This window comes from Lepisosteus platostomus, chromosome 17 (genome assembly GCF_059453375.1).
Source record: "Lepisosteus platostomus isolate fLepPlt1 chromosome 17, fLepPlt1.hap1, whole genome shotgun sequence".
NCBI lineage: Eukaryota > Metazoa > Chordata > Actinopteri > Semionotiformes > Lepisosteidae > Lepisosteus > Lepisosteus platostomus.
The window spans coordinates 6,283,115-6,307,195 of record NC_142627.1 but is presented as its reverse complement, the minus strand read 5'-3'; the positions used below and the strand labels follow the sequence as shown (position 1 = coordinate 6,307,195).

The window sequence follows — 24,081 nt, the reverse complement described above, 5'->3', positions numbered from 1 at the left end:
GTGGGCTGTGAGTGTGTGGCCTGTGTCTCCGAAAGTCCACTATTAGCTCTTTCGTTTTCTTTATGTTCAAGTCCGGGTTATTGCTATGACACCACCTAAGCAGCTGTACAACTTCATCCCTGTAAGTGGACTCGTCATCATCACTGATCAGTCCTATTATAGTGGTGTCATAGGCAAACTTGATGATGCGGTTATTGCTGTGTCTTGCTGTGCAGTCGTGAGTAAATAGGGAGTACAACCTTGGACTCAGACAGCAGCCTTGTGGGGTTCCAGTGCTCAGGGTGAGTGGTGTTGATGTTTTATTGCCTATCCGCACCACCTGTGGTCTCTCGATAAGCAAGTCCAGCAGCCAGTTGCAGACAGAGTTGCACAGACCTAATCCCCTGAGCTTTGTCACCAGTTGACAGGGTATGATGGAATTAAATGCTGAACTGTAGTCCACAAACAGCACTCTCACATACGAGTTCTTAGTGTCCAGGTGTTCCAAGGCTGTATGCAGAGCCAGGGAGACAGCATCATCCACTGATCTGTTGTTCTGGTAGGCGAACTGCAGGGGGTCCAGGGACTCTGTGATGGAGGAGTTGATGTGTGACAACACCAGCTTCTCCAGGCATTTCATCACCACAGATGTTAATGCTACTGGGCGGTAATCATTCAGGCATGTCACTTTTGTCTTTTTGGGGGTTGGAACAATAGTGGTTTTTTTAAAGCAGGTGGGGACCATGGACTGTGACAGGGAGGAGTTAAAGATGTCTGTCATTTATACAGCGCCCCTGGAGCAGCTGGGGTTAAGGGCCTTGATCAGGGGCCCAACGGAGTAGGATTCCTCTGCCGGCCGCAGGATATGAACTGGCAACCCTCCAGCCACAGGCACAGATCCTGAGCCACTGCACCGCCACCGCCACCCGTACGTCAAGGCCTTAGTTCTGATTTGGAATCTCCTTAAGTTGCGTTTCTGATCTCCCTTTTTCCCCAGTTACCGTCCTCTGAGACCTAGTTTGTCCCATCACCCCATAGGCGATAGCCTTCAAATTCCCAGTCTGGTAAGGAACCATATTCATCAGTCTCCGTTTACAAATCCTCCCTTAAAACCTGTTTGAACTGGCATTCGTCTATTGCATTTTGTTTACTGCACATTTGAAGTTATTGTACAGCAGAATAATTTCTTTTTATGGTAAATATTTAAAAAATTGATTTGTGTTCATTTTTCTTTAGTAGTTTGCTTGTGGCGAAATGGCAACAGACGTAAATAGGAGTGCAGGTGGACCAGAAGGTGGCGCTGTTTCCTCTGAGGTCAGAATCTTCAGGTTCGGATCAGCAGCTTTATGCGGGACAGGCACCTATGTGAGGCGCCATTTCTCGAGGAGAAATTGCCAGTTTTTTCCTTTTTCCCTAATGGATCAGCTCCCTTGTCTGGAAAACCATAGGACCAAACCAGCTTATGTCTCATAAATGATCGTTTGTGGTATCTCCGGGCATCTTTAGTTGACCTGGGTATGAAAGTCTCTTCTTGGGTTTTGCTGGGTTTGTTTTAGGTGGTTTTGTGTTTTGCCATAACATAGCAGTTTGCGTTTGACATTGTGGGAAACATAAAAGCACAAATTAAGCGGATGACCAAGGCACAGCCACATCTCTTTTCTGCCTCCATGAAACTGCAGAATCGGACCATTACTTCACCTGCAAACACCCGGCATTGATACAGTACATGAGATTGGATGACAAGAATACTTAAAGCTTTTGCAGTGCGACAGCCTGCAGCCCGGAGCAGTAATCGCCACCGGGTCAAAGCTGTGGGCCGTGAGGACCTTGTGCTGTGAGCCAGCTGGTATAGGGGCAGGGCAGGTGATGAGGCTGGGAGTTTGTATTCTGTGCGTTTCATACAGTTGACGACATGTGAAATGAAGAGCTTCTATAGCTATGATAAAGGCATAGGATCAGTTGTCACTGACTGTTGATTGCAATTGTAAGAACATCCAGAAAGCCTATGTACACTATGTATTTTTTCTTCGTATAATGGTGTGTTTTGGGGGCTGTATTATGATCTGATCACATCTTAAAGAAATGAACTTAATTGATCAGATTAATAGCCTAGAATAGGTTAAGGGTCTGGCACCCTGGGAGCTTCCGTTTTGAAAACAAATCCAAAGTGGAATGAGCTAAATTTACATAAAAAGCCAGGCTTTGTCGATGTAAACTTGTATTCTATAGAGGAGTGCACATTTCATTATAGTGGTGGAGGGGACTCCCCATTACCTGTAAATATATAAGTGTAAGCAATTAATAATAATAATAATATTATTATAGACAGTACAGTAAGTAGTGAATAGCATGTTAATATTAAATGTATAGAACAATAGTAGAAAGTTTAAAGCAGAAAGTTTACGTACACTATGCAGTACTTTTGACGAGCTAGGGAGTAGAGTCTGGGTTACTCAGCTACAGCTCCACCGCAGACTCAGTCCTGACTCAGTTCTTGAGGAAGCATCCTGCATGGGGACTGGAGCTTCATGTTAAGGCGGTAAGGCGGCCAGCTCTTTGTGAAGCCATGCTCCGAGCCATCAGAAAGGCCCCGTTTCCTCCTCGTCCTCCTCCTCCTCCGCCCGAGAAGACGCGGCCCTCTCTTTCCTAGGCCAGCTCCACCCAGCTGCACAGGCACATGGAGTTCATGAGAGAGCAGGAACAGCCTGGCTCAGGGGCTGCCTATCCTCAGGAAACCTGAGCCGCGGGGCCTAGGGCAACATCGTGTCCAGACCGGGAGAGCCTGCCCCCCACCAGCCTGGTCTTCATCCCTCAGAAGAGCCGGCGGGGCAGAGGAGGGGGCCGGGTCTTTGGAGAGGCAGTAATCACAGCAGCGTTTTTTAGAGACTGTCCGTTTGTTTTTGTGATTTCAAAAAAATAAATAATCTGCCACATTTGTGTGAAGCTCGTGATGCTTCCTCTGAAAAACCAAGACAGGATTGAACTGGCACTGCTGCTGCCTCTGCTGCTCTGTGTGTCTGGGAGCGGGGTTTGCGCGTCGGGTTCCAAAAAATGCAAATTGGCTGTGGATCTTTGAGCCTGTGGTTCTGCTCTCACTCTCGTTCTATTTTGTTTTTAGAAACTGGAAGCAAATGTCCAGCCTTTCCAGCCCTGATGCTGGCTGAGATCTGTGCAAAGGAAGCGTGCAGATAGAACCTGCATCTCCAAACCTGACGCTTTCTGTCATTTCTCACACTTCCAGGGTCTGACTAATCTGTTCTTGCAGGATCTCGCCGTCCTGATTTTTGGATTTAGAATACCTTGTTAGTAAAAATATTAAAGATAGAGTAAAGTTCTGTTTCAGAACGTGGCCAGAAGATTTAAAAAAAACTTTTTCAGAGAGATGGTTTTTTTTTCTAATGACTCTCTCCAATAGCCATGCATCACCACGGCTATTTGTAATACCTGAGTAATACCAGTAGACAACTAAAAAACATCTAAAAAAGCCAAGAGGGAATGTGTCCCATCATGCTTGACTAGTAGCTAATAGGTCACCACCTACTGGTGTCCAGACTGGGATTTCCAGTCTGTGGGTATAGGTAACAAAATCAGGACACCTACAAAAAAAGCCTCTTAGGTTTTAAAACAGGAATGTCAGCAGCAGACATTGAAACTGGTAGACCTGGTTAATGACTGCTTTCTTACTGGGTTTGTTGGAGCACCTACAGTACAAGCAGAAATGCTTGTATTGATTTCATCTGTTTCAAACGATCCAGACAGACTGAGGCCAAACGGAGGTGAGAGAGCTGAGGGACCTGTGATCGTGGAGAGGTTTGACTTTTACTTTGAAACTGTACAGATCTCCAAATTTGAAAGCCAAATCCGAAAACCAGACTGTGGAGTAAAATGGACGAGTCTAGATCTGGATTTAAACAGCTTCTGCTTGAGGGACCGAACAAATGTATCCCTGGAGGTAGTGAAGCATACCCTAAAGAACAATATCCCCCAAAATCAATTAGGACCAATATTGGAGAAAATTGCTTCAGGAAATTAAAAATAACAGGAATGAGTTAAGAAAATGAGTACAATGAATTAGAAGCACAGATAAAAATATGATTATGCAGTAGAAGCTAAACTTAATGGTTCTTTCAATACTAGAACAGCAAAAGAACCACAAAAGAGTGTTGGAGAGTTACAGACTAAAAAAGGGACATGGCCAATGTACAAAACATGTATTTCACTCCAGTGCTCACTGAGGAATAAGTGAGCCACATACCTCAGGCAGCAGGAAGTCAAAATTCTGTATTTAAAGTGTTTTTGGGTAGTAGGAGCACTCTGGATTAATAAATTCTTATATCCTGATGGCAATTTGTACTCAAGGAAACAAGACCGTGCTTAAGACAGAAGGCACAAGTATCTGTACAAGGACCACTGTTCTTCCTACTTTATACCAATGATCTCGATTCTGGTATGATTGGTAAACTATTCAAGTTTGCAGGTGATACAAAAATGGGAGAATTAGCAAACGCTGAAATGCTGTAGGAGCAGCAAACTAAATTCAAAAGGCAAAAATTCAAGATGTACACTTGGCAAAGAATGTTTGTGTTGAACAAGTGTCACGTATTACATGCAGGTAGTAAAAACACAACCTGGAGTTTTCGGTTTTAGGGTTATACAGTATGCTCGTTTTCTAGGCTATGGTTTTCCTGTTTTCAGAAAATGTTTTATAATCGCTAATGTGCCAGTCAATTATTTCTCAGATTGATTGACAGAGGCAGTGCAGTCTGCTCAGTTGTAAATGGCTGCACCAAGGAAGGTGAAGGCTACAGGGAATAGAGTGTATTTGAGGAAGGCTGGGCTGCTGCTGGGAGTGGTAGAGGAGGACCAGTAGGTGGCGCTCTTGCCACTGGATCGGAAATTCCTAGCCCACAACCAGTAGCAGCGGAAAACGCAGTGGGCAATTCTATCTTCTGGATCCTTTTCAAACCAAAGTCTTGACTTAACATCATCATTTCACATCTCGGGGGGGGGGGGGGGGGGGATTTAAAATTGCGAGGGAGCAAACCTGAGAGCCGCAGCTAAAGTTTTAGTGTTTCCCGCCCTGGTCAGCTTGAATTTCCAGCAGTCGAACTGGCTCAGTAATTGCTAATTTTCTTCCTTTGAGCTGCAGTGTAGTCGACTGCTGTTGTGCCCTGCCCCTGGGGGTTTTTTTTGTTAAAGTGAACAAACCACAAGAGAAAGGGCAGGCGTTGGCATCAGCAGTGGTGATCATGAATATCCTGCTCCAGGTGGTGGTGCCTGCCTCTAGGGAAACTTCATAGCCCGAGGAAATCGGTGCCATTCTGTAGCACACAGGTAACGTCGGGTGCCGTTTCAGTGTGAGACATATTCAAAAATGTTTGGAGATTTAGTATTTATTTAAATCGAGACGAAGTTTATATTTTTCATTATTTCTTTGTGCAATTTGTTGGGTTTTTTTTGTACTTTGACCTACGTGATGCATCCCGGTCGAGGCTGCACGAAGGTGTTTGTAAGTCTGTATCCAGACGCCTCTCGTCTTCAGTGCTGTTTGTTTAATTAAAAACAATGTCGCCTTTCTGCCGCTCTCCAGAGACTCGCGGGCTCGGTTAATTGGTGTCTAAACCTGGCTGTGTGTGTGTACGCCCTTGAGGGACTGAGCTAGTCTCCTTTCCAGGATGTCCACTGTGGACCGTGGACTCCGGTACAGTGTACTGTATTTCCGGGAGAGGCTCGGGGCTGCTGCGCCCCAGACCACACACTGGAAGATTGCTTGTATAACATCTCGATGCCACGCCAAACTTTTGGTTAAGTGCATTTTTGACGCTTTTTGGTCTTTATAAACGCAATATACCCACTGTACAGTTTTAAATACTATCTCCTACTACATGATTTAGAGAAGCGCGGTTTTCATTGTGGAGTTCGCTGTTCTTTTACTCTTGCTTTCATTCGGATGTGTCACGATGACTGTAAATGAATTGCGCTGTTTCAGTATTTACAAGTCCATCACTGAGTTAATAATAGCAGTGTGCAACACAGGACTCCTAACAGTCCTACGTCATTATGGTTTTTTTTTGAGTGCACTGCACAGTTTCTGCAAGATCTTCGCAGAGATTACATGTGGGTCTTCCTGAGTGAGACGTAACAAAGATTAAGGCGCCTTTCGGCGTCTCCTACACCAGCTCTGGGCTTTGACGGGACTCCCTCCCCGTGACCTTTGACAGGGAGTAATCTACATAAAGGAATGACAGGCATTCGGCTGCGCTGAAGCGCTAGTGGGGGACGCGTCTGTTCCGCGGAGCCGCTGCGGAGTTGAACCAGGGCACCGCGCAGAGGCAGCGCCGGTGCTCAAGTCGGGGCGATGAGCCGGCAAGGACCGCGTCGTCGGAGAGCAGCAGGGAGCGCATGAGTGCCGGTCCGCTGGCCCGGCCCGTCCGAGGAGCACGAAATGGGCCAGACGTCCGTCTCCACCTTGTCCCACAGCGCGAGCGGTGAGTAGCGCGAGCGAGGGGCGGGTGGGCTCGCGATCAGCCCGCGGGTCAGACCAGGTGCAGCCGGTCCGCAGCACCGTCGCCGATCGGTTAATTCTGCTGACAGCTCCTGCCCTGGCAAATGAAGGAAGTCACGTATCGAAGACGAAGAAAAAGTTGCTCTGCCTGAAAGCGCAGCTTGCTTTTTGGTTAGAAAAAAAAAGTTATTGGAAAGTGTTGAATTCTTGGCTTGGATCGTTTTTTTTTTGTTCAGTAAATTACCGCTTGAGGCCAGTTGCTTAAGTGGGCTTGTTGAAGTGAAAACACATTAAGCACTATAATGAAAATTATTTAGACTTCATTATGCTTGACCTAGGGTACGACTCTTGTAGCGTAAAGTGCCTCTTTTAGGAAGTGAGTGAATAGTGTTTCCTGATATTTTATTCGTATATGTTACATTTCATTCTCGTAACGGACCCCTTAAACCACTTTTTTCAGACTATCTCCGTGTAGACGGAAATTAACAACAGATGGGACAGTGGGGCTGTCCGTGTCGGAGCTTCATGGACGCGGGGGGGCGGCTCGCGCGCTTGGGGACGGCGTGGCTTTCTTAGCTAACGGGTGGGACGAAAGCGAGCTCGGATGAATTTGGATGGACTTGAGCGGTCTCGCCTCCAAACTGGGAGTGTTCGCATCCTGCGGCAGACGCGTAGTCTTAAGAGGACAGTATAATATTTGGAGCCGTAGCTTTTCGTTAATTGTTTGCCCCTGGTATTATACGGTGGGTGCTGGTCCAAAGTGCTTAAATATGTTGAACTTTCTTGAGGGGTATGTGACCGCGTGTATAAAGTTTTTTTTTTCTGCTGAGCGAATAAAGAAGGAAGTAAGGATTTTACAGACGTTGTGAAGTAACCTTTTTTCAAAGCAAGGCCCATTTCTAAAGGGAAAATTGCGTCTTGTTGTGAACTATTACCCAATTAATGCGAATTTCGTGGTTGGAGAAGGCTAAGCTGAAATGACATGATTTCCTGCGTTTCTGTGCTCCCGTATGGCATTTCTCAGACTGATTTCCTTTCTATTGTCTCGGCGTTTCTGGAAGGTTTTTCGTCTTGTGAAAAAAACCCCAACAACTTCCTATTCATCGCTTCGAACAGTTCCTTACTGCCATCTGACTTGTGGTACATCATTGCTTAGCGTGTTCCCCTACTATTGTTTCTCTCAAAACACAACGTGACTGCGGGGTGAAAAGGCCAGTCGCATTTAAAGTACCCAGAAATAAATATGGGGGGGCGGGGACAATATTACAGCTCAGTTTCTACAAGATGAAAAGATACATTACTCTGTGGATGTTGAAGCACCAGGGCTGTGAGTCTCCTTTTCGGGGAAAAAGTCGTGGGGCTTGATGAGGGCATGAGCCTTAGTGTTGTGTGGTCCCACACTGGGCCAGATGTTTCAAGATGGGGCACGTCCTTCTGAGAGCAAGCATCTCTTCGGGCCACTCTGCCCTATATCCTCATAGATGTGCTCGCCATCATGTCCACTTCCAGCGAAGAGCACCTATTGAGAGGTCATCAATCTTTGTCAGGGCGGAGCGGTGACTCTGTGACTAAGGATCTGCGCCTGTGGCTGGAAGGTTGCCGGTTCAAATCCCGCAGCCGGCAGAGGAATCCTACTCTGTTGGGGCCCTGAGCAAGGCCCTTAACCCCAACTGCTCCAGGGGCGCCGTATAAATGACAGACCCTGTTCTCTGACCCCCAAGCTTCTCTTCCTGTCTGTGTACCTGTGTGTCTCATGGAGAGCAAGCTGGGGTATGCGAAAAGACAAATTCCTAATGCAAGAAATTGTATATGACTTATAAAGTGATCTGATCTTATCTTATTCAGCATGGGTGTCCAGAGGCTGTTTCTGCTTGGAATGGATGTGCCCTTTAAAATCTCACATGATCTTCGGACGTACAGACAGTACACGCCACATTGAGGGCTTGAGGGTTTCACATTTTTCTCCCCTTTACTCCAGAACAGCTCTTCGTTCACACCCTCTGAGGGACGCTGGTCTCGTGTCGTGTACAGCAGACGGAGAACGGAGAGAGCTTGTTTCTTGCTGGGGTATGGCAGAGAGACCAGTGCCGCAGCTGGGGACTGAGATAGGAACCTCTCTGTGTTGGGACTGTGTCACCTCGCTTCCTTTAGTAGGGCCCATGGCAGAGGTAGTGTGTTCTGATGCTGCGACTAAGATTGGGCAATAAACTCAACGTTTCTAGTTCGGAGATTAATGAGAGCTTGGCTAGGGCTGTTTTTGCAGGGCAGATTTGAGTCTTTGGAGTGGGTAGGAGAAGGGTTTCGCAGACATGGAGCTTGACTAACAAGGAAACTACCAAGTGCACTGTTAAGGTGTTGCGATCTTTGGTCACTCATGGCCTTCATCAGCCTTGGCTGACGTCCTGCTGAGGTGGCAGAAGCCAGCTGGACCTTGTCCAGGTGGTCATCATCCCCATGGGTTTTTTTTTCCAGTATATCCCTGCCTGACTGAATCTCATTCCTCCTCGTGTCTAGCCTGTTGATATTTGTTTATTTGGTAACTGCTTTGAGGAGAGAAGAAGGGTTCTGCCTGAATTGTGCAGCAGTGCCTAATATTCTGCGTCACTGGGCCGGGTATCTGGGGAAGAGATTAAAACCCTGCCCATATACAGTAGGTTTGCATCGAAGGAGATGGGGTACATTAAACAACAGATCGTCATTCCTTGAAATGTCTTTGCAGCTTGTCAGAAAGATGCCTTATGCACCAAAATGGCTTGGCTGCCAGTAGTGGGATCATGTTCTTCACTCACACCCTCGTAACAATGAAGTTGGGAGCTTCAGTTTCTCTTCAGAATGGTTGAAAAGAGTAAAAGTCCAGCATCTGCATGTCTCCTAGAATGAGTGCTGAGTTTTCACATTTACTGGTTATGTGTGTATGTGCAATTTCAGCTGCAAGAACAGCAGGCTCAGTAATTACCCACAATAAACAAAGTATCACTAGGCATGCTTATTTCAGGGCATGTCAGCTATGATATATTCGTACATGAGTATGCATATTCAGACTGTATGGTGAGATATATGTATATGTACTGTATACGTATGTATTACCTGGGAACTCAATCAGCTTGGTAAGCCCAGTATAATTAACCTTGGAGTCCAGTGCTTGGTGTGGTCAGCCTGACCTGAAGGTTACATCTACAGGGGTTTCAATTGTGTAATTAGATCGTATCCCAATGCTTTTTAGCCTGTACAAAGTAGCCTGTGATTAGCCTGTAGGGAAGCATTTTATATAGCCTTAATGTGACAAGGCCACATACACAAGGATCTCCACCTCGCCATCAGATGAGTGAACCTGAGACGTTTTATTGAATCAGAAATCACATACAGTATAATGCTATATGGGCACCTACAGAGAAAACATTAAATACTATTAAATGTGTTTAGGTTCCCCTTTGTTAAAATAAAAGTTCTTGCTTCTGTGTTCCACAGTATAATTTTAAATGTAAATGCATTTCTTATAAAAGTTTTCCCTACAACACCACCTGTGGTACAGATCTGTCGAACTTCAGCCCTGAGTGGAGTGATTTATATCTCTTGCAGGCAAGGCTTTGTAGCACAAGTGGTAAATGGACAACAAACACAATCGTTGCTTCCAGAAAGGTTAACATGAACTGCACACCGTTATTGAAAGAAGAGGGGTTCTATGTCTAAAACGTATATTGCTTGTGGCTCGGGGCTGGCCATCGTGCTTGGAAACACCAGGTCTGTGCGTCAGAGATGTTAAGGCTGAGTGTACTGGTCAAATCATTTACAAATCTGTGCTTCAGCGCATTCAGCCTTTTCGTGTCCCGTCATTGGAGTGCCAAAGATGTTTTAAAATCAAACCGGGAGTCAGGGTGGGAAGTGAACGAGATTGAGGGTTTTGGGGAGTGGAGGAGTTGCCGCGCTGGACCTCGGAGAGTCCTGCTCGTGTGCGCACACGCGAGTCGGAGAGTGGGATCAGCTCCCAAATGACACGCTGCCAAGATCCTAGCCATGGTGACTGGAACAGTTTCCTGAGAATGTTTAATATCGCAACCTCTGCAGCTAAGGCTGTGGCAAAACGCCTCTCTGACTGACTTTTTTTTTTTATCCATGGTAGGAAGTCAAGGGTGTCTTAATGAAGTTAAGAAATTAACTTGTCCTTTGAAAGTTAACAAGTCCTTGTATCTTGGAAGCGATGGTAGTTTTTTTTTCTTGGCTAAAATCTTTTCAACCCCTTGCAAAAATGTGAGAATAGTTTTAAGTTGAATGTTTAGCATTTGTGTGTTTTTGAGAAGAAGAAAAATGTAACAGCTACAGTAGGAGAGCTTTCTGGAACTTCCTCTAAAGTGGCTGTAGTGTACAGAGAAGGAACTAATTTGACCAGAGCCCATTTTACAGATATCGCCAAACACATCCTTTTGGTTAACTTTTGCAAGTTTCCTTCACCGACCAGTGCTTTTTCAGATTTTTCAAAACATTTCTTAACTGGAAAGCAAAAGCACACATGGCTCATTGTCATTCTTCTCCGCAGTGCAAAGCAGTCCGTTAATTGTCTCAAGTTTTGTGGTTTCGCTTTCACTTCTGGCACTGGACAGCAGAACTCCAGAAATTGAGAAAAATTGCACAATGTCTTCTAGCAGAGACAGAACTGTCACCCTCAGACACGATGAGCTTCCACTCCGTGTGGAAATGTGGAAGTTTGATGTACCCACATGACTATGATGATGGGGGCAGGGGGAGGGATAATACCCCCAGTGACCTTTACAGTATGTAAAGACGTCTGTGCCATTTGCTCTTTGCGTCTGTATTATCGCTTAAGACGCTCTCTTCAGGAAGATGCAGCCTCTAATCAAGAGTAACTGCAGCCTCCCTGAAGCCGTCTGCTTGGAACAATTACAGTAAAATCAAATGAACTGAGCTGTCAGTTTAGTGGGGGGGCCTTTAATGAACATTTGCAATACAACTCAAGGCAACTGGGCCAGCAAATTAATACTTTGTGCACTTTGAGGGCAGACTTGCCAGGGATCTCGGCAAGCATTTTTCTTCTTCCGAGTCGTCAGTTGGCGTCTCATTCTGCGTGCTAACTGCGAGCCTCCTGTATGGCTCTAGGGAAGAGAGCCTTCCTGTTTACTCCCATAGAATTCCTGTCGGGAAGAACCACAGAAAGCTTTCTTCTAAAACAATCTAGACTAAAATACTGTACTTGACGGGGAAGATTTAATGACAGCAGATCTGAGAGACTAGTAGTGTTGCTTATATGTCGTGTTACATACTTCCATTCATCCTTTTTCTAAACACTTTATCTGATACATGGTCGCGGGAAGCTGCAGCCTATCTGTTGCTTATTGTACTCTTGACTTCTTCTGCCGTTAATCTCTCCCTCCCTGTATTTGATTACATATGTGAGTTGTTTGAGCCCCACCTTGATGTTTTCCTCGTCAGATGTAATCCCATTCCCAGTCCAGTACTGAATCTAGTGGTATATCTCTTGTTCTTGTCTCTGGGCAGTTCTGAAACCTTGAAGAAATAATTAATAATAATTTAAAGTGCTTTACAGGTAATGGGGATCCCCTCCACCACCACCTGTGTGCAGCCCCACCTGGATGATAAGATGGCAGCCATAGTGCGCCAGAACGCTCACCACACATCAGCTCTCAGTGGGGAGGAGAGCAGAGTGATGAAGCTAATTCATAGATGGGGATTATTAGGAGGTCACGATTGGTAAAGGCCAATGGGATATTAGGCTAGGACGCTGGGGTTACATCCCTACTCTTTTCGAGACACAACCTAGAATTTTTAATGACCACAGAGGGTCAGGACCTCGGTTTTACGTGTCATCCGAAGGACGGCGCCTGTTTACAGTATAGTGTCCCCGTCACTGTACTGGGGCATTAAGAGGCACAGGAGGTCTCATCCAGGTTCGGGTCAGCCTCACACCCGCTGAGCTTCAGTGGGCGGCCGGGTGTGAGTTGCACAGGGATACAGCTGCTGGCTGCTGAAATGTCTACCGTTTGACTGAAGGGATGGTGCCAGGGGTCATGTGGACATGGGCACTCTGTTTATAATTACAACTGCGCTTTCTTCGTCTAAATGGAGGTAATTAGGACTGATTTTCTTAATATAGGGGTGCAGAATGTCTGCTGGATCCTAGCCCTCTGGAACAGATTGTCTTTGACCTTTTTCAGTGACCCACCAAAGTGGGGAAGACACAGGAGATCGGCCTAGTTTCAGAGAGAGGTTTGAATGTCGGCTTGTAGACACTTCCACCCTCCAGAACTGGAGATGTGCAGCCCAGCCTTAATTGCCACCTTGGATTGGCATTGATTGTCCAATGTGCACGAGATCTAATCAGGCCAGGCTATTTTTAAGTGTTAATTCACTTCTAGAATGAGTGCTAGGTTTGCAGTCTCATGGCATCTGAAATGGGAACAAGTATGAAATCAAATGGTGGTTTTGCATACAATGAGATGATTGTTTTTCATTCTAACATTCAGCATGGCTGTGCAGAGGAAAGAAAGACACCTGAGATTATTGGCGTTTTAGTTGCTTTTATTTCATTTGCCTAGACTATAGTGCTTTCAGAGATTTGTTAACTCCACAAATACACAAATATTGCACATACAGCTGAACTCCAGCATCCAGAAGGGTGTTTTGTGTGGGAGCGTGAGAATTTTCTGTTCCGGTCTTTTGCTCTGAAACTTGTGAAAGCACACTCTCCACATACAGTTCTAGCTTATTAACTAGAGCACTTTCCTAAGTAGAAAGAAACTTTCTTAATCTGTAATTCAGCCATGAACAGGTGTCTGAAACGTACCTTTTTGTGGAGCTATTATGCATATGAACATTTTAATCTTTCAATATACTGTACTTGTCAAAACCATGTGAACAGTTTCTTGATGGAATTCCCCCCATTTACATGCAGTGATGATTACGTGAAAAAATGCCTTTTTTGTATTTTGAGGGAAAGCTTTCTGATACTGCTCCCAATTCCAGGCTTTTTTGGGATTCTCTGTTCTGCATTCATCTTGATCATTTGCTTATCTTTAAGTTTAGGAGTTTGGTCCATTGAAATGTTTGTCTTTCAGTTCAGGATCTGAGTTTAATTTCTCCTACAAAGGAAGGCATTGCCTACAGCACTGCATCTCCTGCCAACGTAGGAATGTTGGTTTGGAAAATTGTCCAGTATCGGCACCTACTGGTCTGCCATCCACTTACAACAGCATCTTGGTTTTCCTTTGATCTCTCCTATCCCAGTGCTGACCAGACAGGGCCGTGCTTACTTTTCGAAACCCGTCAGAAGACAAGGTGGTCACACTGCTCTTTCTAAACCCTGAGACGGCAAACCAGCACAAGACATCGCCACTGTTTGAATGGGTCTCCAGATTGCTACGCACCCCCTAGGTTCTGGCCTGCTGAACTTGCTTTCCCAATGCTCGTTTTTTTCAAATAAGGAAAGAACCTGGATCTAACCCTGAGAATGATATTGCAGGCTTAAAATGTCCACAATTTTAGGTTGTCTGTTTGGGAATAAGGCAGGAAATGAATCAAGAGTTATACTTGTCTGCTAAATCACAAGGCCTGTATTAAATGAAGGTTTTAGCGTCTGCTTGGGATTTGCGCTTCTAGTCAGTGGGAACACTGTTAATTCACAAACCCAGAACATGTAGCAGGGTTCAGTGTTACTTCTGAAATGGGCTAAGTGCTGTCATTGCCTTGAAACCTAAAACGGTGCAGGATTCTCATGGTGTTCTGGCAGAGCTGAGATGGCCTCTGTCCAGGGAGTGCTGCAGTGTCTGCTTGCTGTCCTGGTGTTCTGGCAGAGCTGAGAGAGCCTCTGTCCAGGGAGTGCTGCAGTGTCTGCTTGCTGTCCTGGTGTTCTGGTGGAGCTGAGATGGCCTCTGTCCAGGGAGTGCTGCAGTGTCTGCTTGCTGTCCCGGTGTTCTGGCAGAGCTGAGAGAGCCTCTGTCCAGGGAGTGCTGCAGTGTCTGCTTGCTGTCCTGGTGTTCTGGTGGAGCTGAGATGGCCTCTGTCCAGGGAGTGCTGCAGTGTCTGCTTGCTGTCCTGGTGTTCTGGCAGAGCTGAGAGAGCCTCTGTCCAGGGAGTGCTGCAGTGTCTGCTTGCTGTCCTGGTGTTCTGGTGGAGCTGAGAGCCTCTGTCCAGGGAGTGCTGCAGTGTCTGCTTGCTGTCCTGGTGTTCTGGTAGAGCTGAGAGAGCCTCTGTCCAGGGAGTGCTGCAGTGTCTGCTTGCTGTTCTGGCAGAGCTGAGAGAGCCTCTGTCCAGGGAGTGCTGCAGTGTCTGCTTGCTGTCCTCGAGCCGCTGTATCCTGGCAGGAGCAGAGCGGAGCAGCACACCTTCACGCTTGACTGCTGGCTCACCGCGTCGAGGTCATTCATGGCTGAGAGTGACAGAAAACGAAAGGCACGTTCACCCTTTTCGGGTGAGTCTGTTGGCGCACGTGCTGCGATTACAAAACTATCCCCCGCTAGGCAGCACTGGCAGAGGCTACCAAATGGCTCCGCAACCGATATCTGAGCACTGTACCTCCGGTGTGAGGAGGAGGAGGTTGCCTGAGGTGCTCACAGACTGCGAGCTGCAGGGCCGTGCTCTCTCCTTACTGTCATTACACATCTCTGGGAAAGGACCTGAATCTCCGTCCGTTTATCCCCTCTGAAGAATATTGAAAATTAAAACCACATCACTGCTCCCCAGGGAGTTAAACTGAGGAAACGTCTGCTTGACTAAACATTTTCTTCAGTGCTATGGAACGCGCACAGAATCCATATGAGAAGTTGTCTGGATTATGTGTATGAATATATATTGCAATGGGTGCAACTATATAAAAAAAAAAACCCCGAAATATCTCGTGCAGTCCTATGGTATTACCAAAAAACTTGCAACAAGCACGAACAACATAAACGAGCCCAAACATTTTCATTTGTTCCATTATTTCTTTTATTTTTAGTATGGTTTTTTTTACATCTAGGGGCTTACGTTTTGCACAATTCAATTTTTACCTAGCTTAAAAAGGCTTCACATTTTAAAAGGAACACATTGTGATCTGCTACAGTTTGAGACCAACCTGCAGATAATAATGTGGTCTATAGGTCAGATTGTGTGAAAACTCCGCATTGCCTTTCGGTTAGTGACAGGATGTTGACCTTGGGCTGATCTCTTGCCACAACAGAGCAAACTCTGAGGAAGAACTTGTCGGACAGGTCTACTATAAAACTTAATAGAGCTGCAAGCTTTCAGCGTTCATTTTTGTACCTTCCATTTGCCCTTTAAACTTAAGTGTTGAAGGTTAGTGTTTATTTATTAAAGAGCAGAAATTCAGAGATGGCAGAACAAGCCCGAATGTTGTTCTATTTGCCTTCACTGAAAGTAAGAAGGTGACAGTTTGGCATCTGGCTGGTGGGTGGTGTGTGTACCTTGCAGGGCCTTGTAGATGCTTGTGGTTATGATGGTGCAGAAATGGAATGCTGATCCCTGGTGTTGTGGGGAAAAGTGGGCCATTTCATTGTTTGTTGTTTGAATATGGCAAAACACAGTATTAACATAGATCACCTGGATTGAGGGATGAACAGTGGGCAATTTTCAGAGTTCTCTTCCCTTTACCTAAAAAAAGTGTAACCTGTATTCTTTCTAACCAACCTGTTTCCCAGCCTCGTAAGGTGGGTATGTGGGATACTAGCCCGGTCACTGGTGACTGGGATTGGGGTGCGATGGATCGAATCTGTGCAGGTTGAAAGTGCTATAGTTCAGCTGTTTTTGAGGGTTTAAGAGAAGGGTATTTCCAGGAAGGAAGCTTGGTATTTCCAGTTTGCAGCAAGGAGAACAAGCATTGACTCAGCTTAGTCTAAATTCAAACTCATTTGCTCCATTAGACGAGTTCCTTTTCTTCTAAGTGTCCTTTCCACTTCGGTTTATTGTAAAAGACAGCAGTTCTGGTGATGTTGAGCATTTTCTGCATTTTGCCTCTTTTCACTTCATTGCATTATGGGACCAAAGCACCAAGTCGCTTCTGCGATGGGGCTTGCTGGTGTTTGTGACCAGGAGTGGTAGATTTGCGTCTGTGTCTACACTAGAGTGAAACACTTGTTTCTGACTCATCCCGCATTGATTCTCTTTTAATAACTGGTTTTTGGTTAAACGTGCATCTCGGTTTTTCCCAGAGCTTTATGTTGTCAGAGGGCGTTATCAACTGGGCAGCTGTGGCTAGTGATTATTGTTAATGGGAACTGTGCAAGCTGGCAGGATATTGAATATCTTGGAAGTTAAGCAATGAGAGCTGGGAAGCCATTGACTCAGGAGCAGTGATTCATATAAAGTATTTTCTAGATAAAGTACATTTCCATGTCTTTCCAGAATGCTAGTACTTGTTAATTTGTTAAAGAAGAGACTAAAGCAACTAATGTTTGAGTCTGGCTAACATGGGATGCCTGCCACTTGTGTTATCACAGCATATCTGTCACACAGTAGCAGGGTCACTCAGTGACAGTCAGGTTAGATGCAAAGCAGCACATCTTCAGTTCTGTAAAAGTGATTTATGGGTCTGTATATAAGGGAGGTGGCACCTTTTTCTCTTCTGAAAAACAGTTCTTCTACAAGCTAATAATGTTTAAAATGAATATTTTCCTGGCACCTTTTCATAAAAAAAAAACATAAGTTGGAAAACTTGCTCAATGCCTCAGTGTGGGATTTTTTTTTAGCATTGTCACACGAGTAAAAAATGATCACTGGTAGGACGCTATGGTTTGTGATGAAAGAAGGGAGTCAATGGGATGGGATTGATCTGAGCCTGGAAACAAATAATTCTAGAATCTTTCTCTGTTGCCAAAGTCTGAACGTGTACATAGGGGGCAGCTTTTGAAAAACATTCAACACATGTTCCTTTCTTACAAAATCTCTCATTTTGCAGAATTGCTGTTGTGAATTATAGCATATTTTGAATTGTGTAATATCTAGATGTTCCATTGATTTGTATACTAACAACACCCTCATGCTGAAACATGATCTGTTTTTGTCTCCATTTGTTCCAAAACGTGAGGTTTTAAGGTTTTGAGTGTTGTCTCCTAATTCTGTTTGTATTAAATTGAAAGATAGCTAAACTGTACTTATCATAGCCCTGAAACACCCACCATGAATACATAAAAGATGCCTTTATTTTCCAGATACTTATTATGTACACGTTGTAGTCATTATTTAAAGTACAGTCCATGTTTTTGGTTGAATCATGGAAACCAGGTGGAAAAATAAGCAATGTGCGCTGCTTTTCCAAGAATTGCCTTGTGAATTTGCAGTCATTACTGAACCTGCACGGTACGGACACTTTCGTTTCTGTACAAATTCCTCTTTTTAATGTGCGTCATTCCTGATTTCAGTCTTCAGAGGCTTAAGGTGGCCTGCACTCTGCACGGGCAGTTAGCCTTCTGGTGAAAGCGCTGCTTGACGCCAGTGAGACCGTATTTGCTTCCTGTTACTGTGGCTTCCCTCTTTTGCTCATTAGAGTAGAAACCTAACCAGCTCTTTGTCTGTACTGGCTGCAACCACATCTTGGTCATCACATTTTAAAAGAGCTTATCCTGCAAATTATCTGTCAGAAGTGCCAGCTCTATGACTATTTCCAAGTTTTCTTTATGGAGTTGTCCATCTCAGCCGTGCTCTAAGGTTAGGGAAGTTCTTCTTTTTAAAACATTAGGTATTAATCCAAGTTCTTGCATTTCTAATGGTCAGTTGTTGACAATGCATTGATTTGATATTGAGACGGAAGCCTATGATTTTGAGAGAGAGTTCCTTTTTACATTTTTTTTTCCCCCACCGTGTTATTCCCACCTGATTTGAAAGACTCACTTGTGTGTTTTTCACATTCAGGCTCAGATTACAAAGCCTGTGACTGCACACGGGAGAGTAAGGAAGTGTAAAAAGACTCCTCCTAACGGCTTCCAGTGCCTGTCGGATCCTGGGAAATTGTACAGATTCCTGCATCACTGGGAGACCAGAGTCCGAGCTGTTAATCCTGAATCCATTCACTGAGTGATGCTGTTTGGACAGTGCCAGATTCTGGGGTGACATTAATCAGGCTCGAACCCAAGATGCAGAGTAAAGGTTTTCAGAATCAATTGAAATGGGCTCATTATTGCAGCATCCTGCAATGGTGAAACCCCCGTAATTAAAGATGCAGGTTCTTTATGGCAAATGTTTAAGGTCTGACTTTCATCGTGAATACTGCAGTACAAAGGGTGGGGCAAAATCTGGCTTAGAAAGAACAGGATGTACTACTTTAGGTAAGATGTTTTTCAAAACCTTCCCCCTTTTCAATCTTTGTGAGTGGATTACCTTTTAGTGTTACCTGGATTTTTTTTTTATCCAGTCCAGTTTTGATTAGTGCCAGCAGTTAATCCGTTGTGCCCGCTGACTGCATTTTTGACTCATTGACTCATTTTTGGGAGAGGCATTGAAGAAAACCGAAGGATTGGGAGTAATAATTGAAGGCCTCTCTTCCATGCTTCCATTTTAATATTCTTCTCTCTTTATAATTGTTGCCAGCCTTTAATTTCTCCTGACTCCATCTTGGAGACTTCTAAGCCTTGATAGAGTGCTGTTTCACATATCTTCTGGTCTGTTTTCTTTGGTTTAGCCAGTATTGATGTCCTCCAGCCTGAAACTGCCTATCTCATGATCTTTGAAGAAGATTTCATAATGCCTGCCTTACTAGTGAGCCTTTTTAAAAAAAAATGAACTAAAGCTTCGATCTTGTCTTAGCCTTACTGATAGACTTCATAGATTGTCCTTGTATGAAAACTGGCTTATTAATTACCTAAAAGGTGGGATAACTTTGGCCTTATGACACTTCAGCATCCTAATAATTGGGAATAAGGGACAAAACAAATTGGAGAATCTGCAGGCAAGTCTTTTGCTCAGTTTCAGTATGCTATATTTGGTTCCTAAAGTCATCTCTACCTAGTCATCTAGAACAGCAGGGCAGCCATAATATGGATCATTGTGAGTAACGATTACAATTATATCAAGACCTTGTTGATTGATGGTCTTCTGAAGTTTATACACACATAGTTTATAGACAGGGTTGCCTCTCCTGATCCTGGTCATGCCAGCTGAGCTTCATTGCTTAACTTGAAACCTTAATTGAACGTTTTGTTTTCTGCTCAAAGGGTTGGAATTTTGTTTCTAATGAACTGCGGTTGCTAAAATGCAGCCTGTAACACGTTCAAGAGCTGTAAACAGTCGAAACGGTTCAAATGAGCCCAGTTAAGGGTTCGCTTGTGAAACTGCTGGAACAGAAACCTGTGAGTACTGTATGTAGGACCCCAGCACCAGGGTGAGGGACCCCTGATTTATGGGCTTGGAGACCCTGTCTGATATGGCAGTTGAAACTGTGGGAACCAGCAGCATTTCTGACATAGGGGCCAGGCAGCACATCAAGGAGATTGATGCTGCTCAGTTGCTGTGTTTAGAGGGGGAAAGTATGAACAACAACTTGACTTCAACTGGCATTCAACTTGGCCAGACCTATGACTGAATAGATCTATGACAGGCGTCCTACTTGGCAAGTCCTGTGACTGGTTAAAAACGGGCGTTCTACTTGTTCAGTCCTATGACTGGTTTAGAATGGCGTTTTAAGGCCAGATAAAGCCTGTCACAGGTCTCAACAAAAACAATGCCCATGGCTGAAGTGACAGTGCTTGGTGCAACAGGAAATGTGAAAGAGGGTTCACTATCATGGTTAAACGTCAATCTGCAATACTGTAGCACTCAAAGCAAAACCCCATTTCAGCTGTGTTTTGACAATGATTTGAGCGGTTTGTGTTTGGTGTGGTCACATCCTCTGTTTTCGTGAAGCTAGTAACCGAAGGTCTGGCTATGTCCTTTTCTCTCACTCCAGGAGTCCTCAAACTCGGATTCTTTGCTGCATTCAGTCACAGCACAAGTAACATTGTGGTCTCTCAAGTACAGGACAAAATGCTTTCTATTTAGAATTTGAAATTGAAAGTAATTGAATAAGGAATTGAAAGTCGGTAGGGAGAACAGTGAACGTTTACTGGAGGCCTCCATGTAGAAGGGCTGCCCATGAGTTTCTGTCTGACCAGACAGTGTTTTTACTGGCTTCCCGAAGCCAGTCTGTGGCTGACTGCCCTCTAAGACGAAGGGGAAGTTTCTTGCCTTTGAGCTCAGGCCTGTAGATCTAGAATCTTCCACTGACAATGACAGGCCCTGACAGGTAAAGACTAGCTCAGTGGTGAGTTCAGAGGACGTCTGTCTGCCACAGATCTCTCTTTCACCACACTTTATCACTGGTCCACCTCCTGGCACTGGGTTGACCTGCTGTCGAGTAAGTGCCTTTTAAACCTGATAGTCTACACAGACCCCACTTGGTGTCTGCTGCTGCTGTTTTTCATCCATTGTCATGACCTCTGCGAAATTACGACTTTATAAAATGCGCCGAATGCACCGTCAGGGGCACAGATTCAAATCTGGAGTCTGCATTTACTTTGAACACATAAGAACAGGCTAATAAATTAACCCCATCCTTATGGAGCAGTTTCAACTGCTCAAAACCCTGCTGTCATATTTCATATATTAAACTTGGTTACACCTATAAAAAAAAGAGCTTTACATCTTCTCTCATGAACTGTCATTCATTGAATTAATACTGAAAACAATTGCTTCAGTTCTCAGCCCTGGAATTGGTCTTTACAGTGTGGAGGTGAGTAGTGTTCAGTTTTCCAAATCTGCATTTATCTGTAGCAGTTTCCCTGCTGTGCAAATTGATCGTTCCTGTAATTTTTGTTGTACAGGACATTTGTTGGTATATGTGTAGATTTAGCAGTGTGGACGTAGTTGCATCGTATTAAATGTCTAAGTCTGTCTTTTGCTCCTGGTTGTCCCCATAATCTATTAAAGGAAGTTTGAATAATTTAGCCGTCTTTACATAGCTAGTGAGCGCTACTATGAAGGAGGTGGGGCTACTGCTGCGTTTTAAAATGAGTCCCTCTGCTTCATACTTTTTGGTTCAGCTTCACTGGACTCTTGAAGGCACAATGCTCTTGAAATTGCCACAGGGATTTCAGGTTTCCTTAGGACATGCAAAGTTCTGCACAGAGAGCATTTTTCCCATTTTTTTCCAACAGACTTCGATTTGGAACTAAGAGTTCAGCATTTCATGTTGAAAGGTGCATGTGAAAATGACATTTTTTCCTTGTGCCAAAGATGGTCTGCTGCACTTTTCAGAAGAGGTTGTGAAATGGCTTCAAGTATTGTAGATTGCCATGTTGAAGCGCAAAGCAGAATATGCATTCAGGGCTGGCTTTTGAGCCGTGCGCGGATCACACTGGCTCCCTTGGAAGGAAGGGGTTCTGCAGCAAGTTCTGTTCTTGCTTGAAAAGATCTGTTTAGAAAACGAGGCGGTTCTGGAATCTCTTAATGGCTGTCCGGTTTGTTCGGGTGAACCAGATCCTTGGTAAAACCTTAATTTGGCCACATGTAGCATAGTGAGGGCGGTTTTGCAATGTTGGTGATGGGCAGTGGAGTCTTTCATGCTGTCTTCATGACATCCACTTAAGGTTCAGGCCCAGTCCATGTTTAAGATAACAATCCGGCTTCATCCTTTATCAGTGCTGTTCCACCATTTGCATTGTTTACATACTCCTCTAGAGCGTCAGTGGTTATTAAATTTGTTTGACTGTTTGAACAGATGGTTGAATTACAGATGTTTTTGTTTTTTTTTAAATGAAGGCTGCTCGTTTTGGGGTGTTGGGTAGTATTTAGGGAAATTGACTTCACCATCTCCGCGCCTGTCTGTGTCTGGTATTTTCCTGACTGGTGTGAAGTTGCACGTGGTGAAGATTCCTGTCACAGCCCACGGAAAGAGTGAAAGATATTTGCTGCAAGTGCAGATAAAGGCCCGACTCATCCAGCCATTGCTGTGAAAACCAGGCAGTTTGGATTTAACTTTCAATATTAGGTTATTAGCCCTGCTGCTCCCAGACTTTACTAATCCTGCAGATACATAGTCGGCATATTTGAAGTAAACAATTTTGTGGGACCGGTGTGTTCATGCTGAGCGAAAGGGTTTTGGGAGTGGTGGCAGTGTAAGCTTAGCAGCAAATGAAAATGCAGCTGACCCAATCCTAAGAGGATCTGATGTTGTGGTGGTCAGCCCTGTTCCTAGTGCTGCAGATCAGCTCAAGCCTTGTCCATAACTTATATCAACAACTCCTGAAGACCTGGAACAGGCTCGTCGTGTTTTGCAGAGGCAAGTACAATGACTGCTCAGCTAAATAGCTTAAATGTCATTTGGATTGTCCCACAGTCTCCCAGAACCATATATGTTCACTTCTGGATGAATTGGAAGAAATTATTTTGCATGCTAAACAGCTACATTTTTGCATTTAGCCCAGACTGTGGTCCTCCTAGTCCTCTTCATTCCATCTGATTCTTAATTAAAAGCGTGATCTTCAGCTCTTGAGTTTGTTTCTTTAGAATGGAAGCTCCAGTGTCGATCACCCCTCAGACAGAGCACAGTTAAATCCCTTCCAGGAAATACTTGCAGCGTAGGCATGGTGGAGTATAAAGGTAGGGCATTCTGAAATTGTTATGGAAGACGTTTGGGGAAAACATCCATACAGAAGCTCCTGCTGTGCCCACAGGGATGCTGCACGAACACAGTGAAAGTGTCTGTGTGTCTATTTTGAGCTGACAGAACTTGTATTGTACCACAGCTTAGAGAAGAGATTCAATGGGTTTCTTTCTCGCAACTGAAATGCAGACTGTCAAAACGTAGGAAGGGGCAGATGTTGTTAATTGGTGGTTTATGGTGAAAAGAAAATTACTCTGGTTTATGAATAACACAGGACCTGCTATCTTTAGTTGCAGCTTAGGCATTTCAGGGGCGTTCTGAAGTATACATGTTGGCAGTGGGTTGCAATTAGCATTCTGAGCAATGTTTAAAAATCCTGCTGAAAGCAAGACTGCATCCATTACACAGGTGGGCAGGCATTTGGAGAAATATGCTTTTTGTTTGCTCTTCAAGGAAAAAACTTACAGGATGACGCAGAAGAGATTGTTAAAATTGAGGAAACCTCCTCATATCCCAGTACTTTATCTGGTAATAAAGTACTGAGCACTGCACCTGATCAGATTTACGGGCTACTTGCTCCAGAACTAATTGTTTTTTTCACTTCACCTCAAGTTCTAAAATAATCAGTGATTGAATTTATGTAGCTAGTGTTCTGTCCATGATTTCCATGTTTTTGGGTGTGAATTTGTGAAAACGTGTGAAAAGTGGGAGCACACTGATCAGCGCCTAGGTTGGAAGCTGACTCTGACAATGCATGTTGAAGTGCTGTCATGAGCAAGTGTTTACACAGAAGAAAATAATAAAACAATTCCTGTCTTCCGTGGGGGTGCTTTCTAACGAGATCCTTTTGTGGAAATATGCGGGCTGCAGGATGAAAGAGTTCCAGGGCCGGTCTATTGCCGCAAATTAAAAACAGCAGCAGACTTTTTATACCCATTTATATAAAGTTACATTACTTCTGTCAACTTTACACAAGTATTGCCATTCAATCACTCCCACT

At 44.5% G+C, this 24,081-nt stretch overlaps 1 protein-coding gene across 6 annotated transcripts in view; it reads left to right on the top strand.

Moving 5' to 3' along the window:
- The window catches only part of phactr2 (phosphatase and actin regulator 2), a 72,555-nt gene that overhangs the window by 19,898 nt on the left and 28,576 nt on the right, over positions 1-24,081 (top strand). The window contains exons 1-2 of one of the 6 annotated variants that reach the window (XM_088610129.1): positions 5,167-5,313; positions 6,201-6,467. The exons of 4 other annotated variants lie outside the window; for them this stretch is intronic. In XM_088610129.1, the coding sequence (XP_088466255.1) occupies positions 6,425-6,467 (43 nt within the window). In that variant the 5' untranslated portion in view covers positions 5,167-5,313; positions 6,201-6,424. Of the gene's footprint in view, positions 1-5,166; positions 5,314-5,436; positions 6,468-24,081 lie in introns of those variants that run through there. One more of the 6 variants, XM_088610128.1, reaches the window with a different exon arrangement.